Source organism: Cyprinodon variegatus, unplaced genomic scaffold (genome assembly GCF_000732505.1).
Source record: "Cyprinodon variegatus isolate N-32 unplaced genomic scaffold, C_variegatus-1.0 Scaffold1219, whole genome shotgun sequence".
Classification (NCBI taxonomy): Eukaryota; Metazoa; Chordata; class Actinopteri; order Cyprinodontiformes; family Cyprinodontidae; genus Cyprinodon; species Cyprinodon variegatus.
In genome coordinates this window covers 3,513-5,713 of record NW_015151672.1, presented here as the reverse complement: position 1 = coordinate 5,713, position 2,201 = coordinate 3,513, and the positions used below count along the sequence as shown (strand labels likewise).

Sequence of the window (2,201 nt, the reverse complement as noted above, 5' to 3'; positions counted from 1 at the left end):
GGGTTCCCAGATGTATGTGAGCGGAGCTACAGTAGGCGGAGCGAGACATGCATCTGGCTGTTGTCAGGTTACAGCAGTCCTGCAAAAATACTGAAAACTGGTTCAAACGTTCCTCTAGCAGCACTGAAAGTACAGCCATGGTATATCCATGTCTGAAAATGAAGACAAATTTAGATTCATACTGGTGTGTTACATTGCGTCGGTCTTCCACAAAATATTCCAAGCTTTGTGGTTAAATGAGAAGAAGGTGTAAAAGTCAGGGGAGCCAAAAACTTAACCTTTGGGCAAGTCCAAAACCAACATTTCCCATATCCCTGAACGCACCATTCACATATGGCTAAATGTAGAGTCCAAGGGGTTTGAATACTTTTGTGAGGCATGGAAAGACATGAAGATAGATCAAATTATACTAAAGGAATGAAGTCCCGTATTTTGGTGTCTAAAAACAAAACTTTTGTAGGATGTAATTTCAATGCTAACGTAGCTAAAATCCAACCTTTTTTTTCTATGCTTTAACTTTCTTCCAGAATTCCATCCGACACAATCTGTCCCTCCACAGCCGGTTTGTGAAAGTCCAAAATGAAGGAACCGGCAAAAGCTCTTGGTGGATGGTCAACCCAGAAGGCGGTAAAGGGGGCAAAGCTCCGCGTCGCCGGGCCGTTTCGATGGACAACAGTAAATACATCAAAGGGGCGAGAGGACGGGCCACCAAGAAGAAAGCCTCTCTGCAGGCTGCACAGGACGGCAGCTCTGAAAGCTCCTCCAGCCTCTCCAAATGGACCGGGAGTCCCACGTCCCGCAGCAGTGACGAGCTGGACGCCTGGACAGACTTCCGCTCTCGGACCAATTCCAACGCCAGCACGCTCAGCGGTCGTCTTTCCCCAATCCTGGCTAACCTGGAGCTGGATGAGGTGCCTGATGATGATTCCCCCCTCTCCCCTATGCTGTACTCCAGTCCCAGCAGCATGTCCCCGTCCACAGGACCCACAGGACTCTCCGACCTGGCCGGTACAATGAACTTGAACGACGGGCTGTCTGACAACCTGATGGATGACCTTTTAGACAACATCAGCCTGACGGCAACTCAGCAGCCTCCTCCTGGTGAGGAAGACCCTGGAGCCATCAGTCAGGGAGGCTCGGTGTTTACCTTCAGCTGCTCCGGAAGCGGACTGGGCAGTCCCTCTGGAAGCTTCGGGCCAAACCCTCTCTTTAGCCCCACCTCCATCACAAGCCTGAGGCAGTCACCTATGCAGACCATCCAGGAGAACAAGCAGACAACCTTCACTTCCATCTCGCATTTTGGTGACCACCAGACCCTGCAGGACCTGCTGAGCCTGGACTCCCACAGCCACAACAACGTCATGCTCACCCAGTCCGATCCTCTGATGTCGCAGGCCAGTACCGCCATCGCCCTGCAGAACTCTCGCCGAAACGCTATGCTGCTCCGCAAAGACCCTGTGATGGCGAATCCGAGTGGTGGAAGTCCGGCTGAAAGCGCTTCAGTGCCTGGTTGGCAAGCTGGCTTGTCAACCCCTGACAATGACGGAGGCGGCCACAGGGACGCCAAGCCAACGCACCTGAAGCCCTCTGGCAAAAACGCCTCTATGCAGGACCGCTTCTCCGGGGATCTGGACCTGGACGTGTTTAACGGCAGCCTGGAGTGTGACATGGACTCGATCATCCGCAACGAGCTGATGGAAGCAGACTGCCTGGACCTGAGCTTCGACGCGCGCCTCGACTCCACATCCACCCAGAACGCCAACAGGAACTCGGGAAGCTTCTCCGGCTCCAAACAGACGTCCCCTCAGAGCTGGGTGCCCAGCTGAGGCGCAGCGGGAGCTCGACCGGCACATGTGTACATTTGGGTTCTTTGTCCTGCATTGTGCGCCCAAAGGGAGAAAGTGTATTTATGTAGTATTTTCTTCCAATGTTTTTAATGTGAGGCATTTAGTGCTGTGCTATAGTTGAAGTGTCAGGGACACACAGCGGTGTCTCAGACATACGGCAGTGTCTTCGCAGCAAAGACAACAAAAACCAGATCAATGCCAGGACGATGGGAGGAACATCGTTGATTTAAAACTTCACGGAAAGCATCAACTCATGTTAGTCTCAGGGAATCACTCATATCACCAAGTGATGGGTGAAACCGAAGATGAATTGTGTTTTCCACCTGCTTTCTCTCCTCTTTCACCACCTTACAT

At 52.1% G+C, this 2,201-nt stretch overlaps 1 protein-coding gene across 1 annotated transcript in view; it reads left to right on the top strand.

Moving 5' to 3' along the window:
* Positions 1–2,195, top strand: part of LOC107102230 (forkhead box protein O3-like) — an 18,438-nt gene extending 16,243 nt beyond the window's left edge. The window contains exon 2 of the mRNA XM_015401445.1: positions 528–2,195. Coding sequence (XP_015256931.1) covers positions 528–1,826 — 1,299 coding nt within the window. The 3' untranslated portion in view covers positions 1,827–2,195. The remainder of the gene's footprint in view (positions 1–527) is intronic.
* Positions 2,196–2,201: the final 6 nt, after the last annotated feature.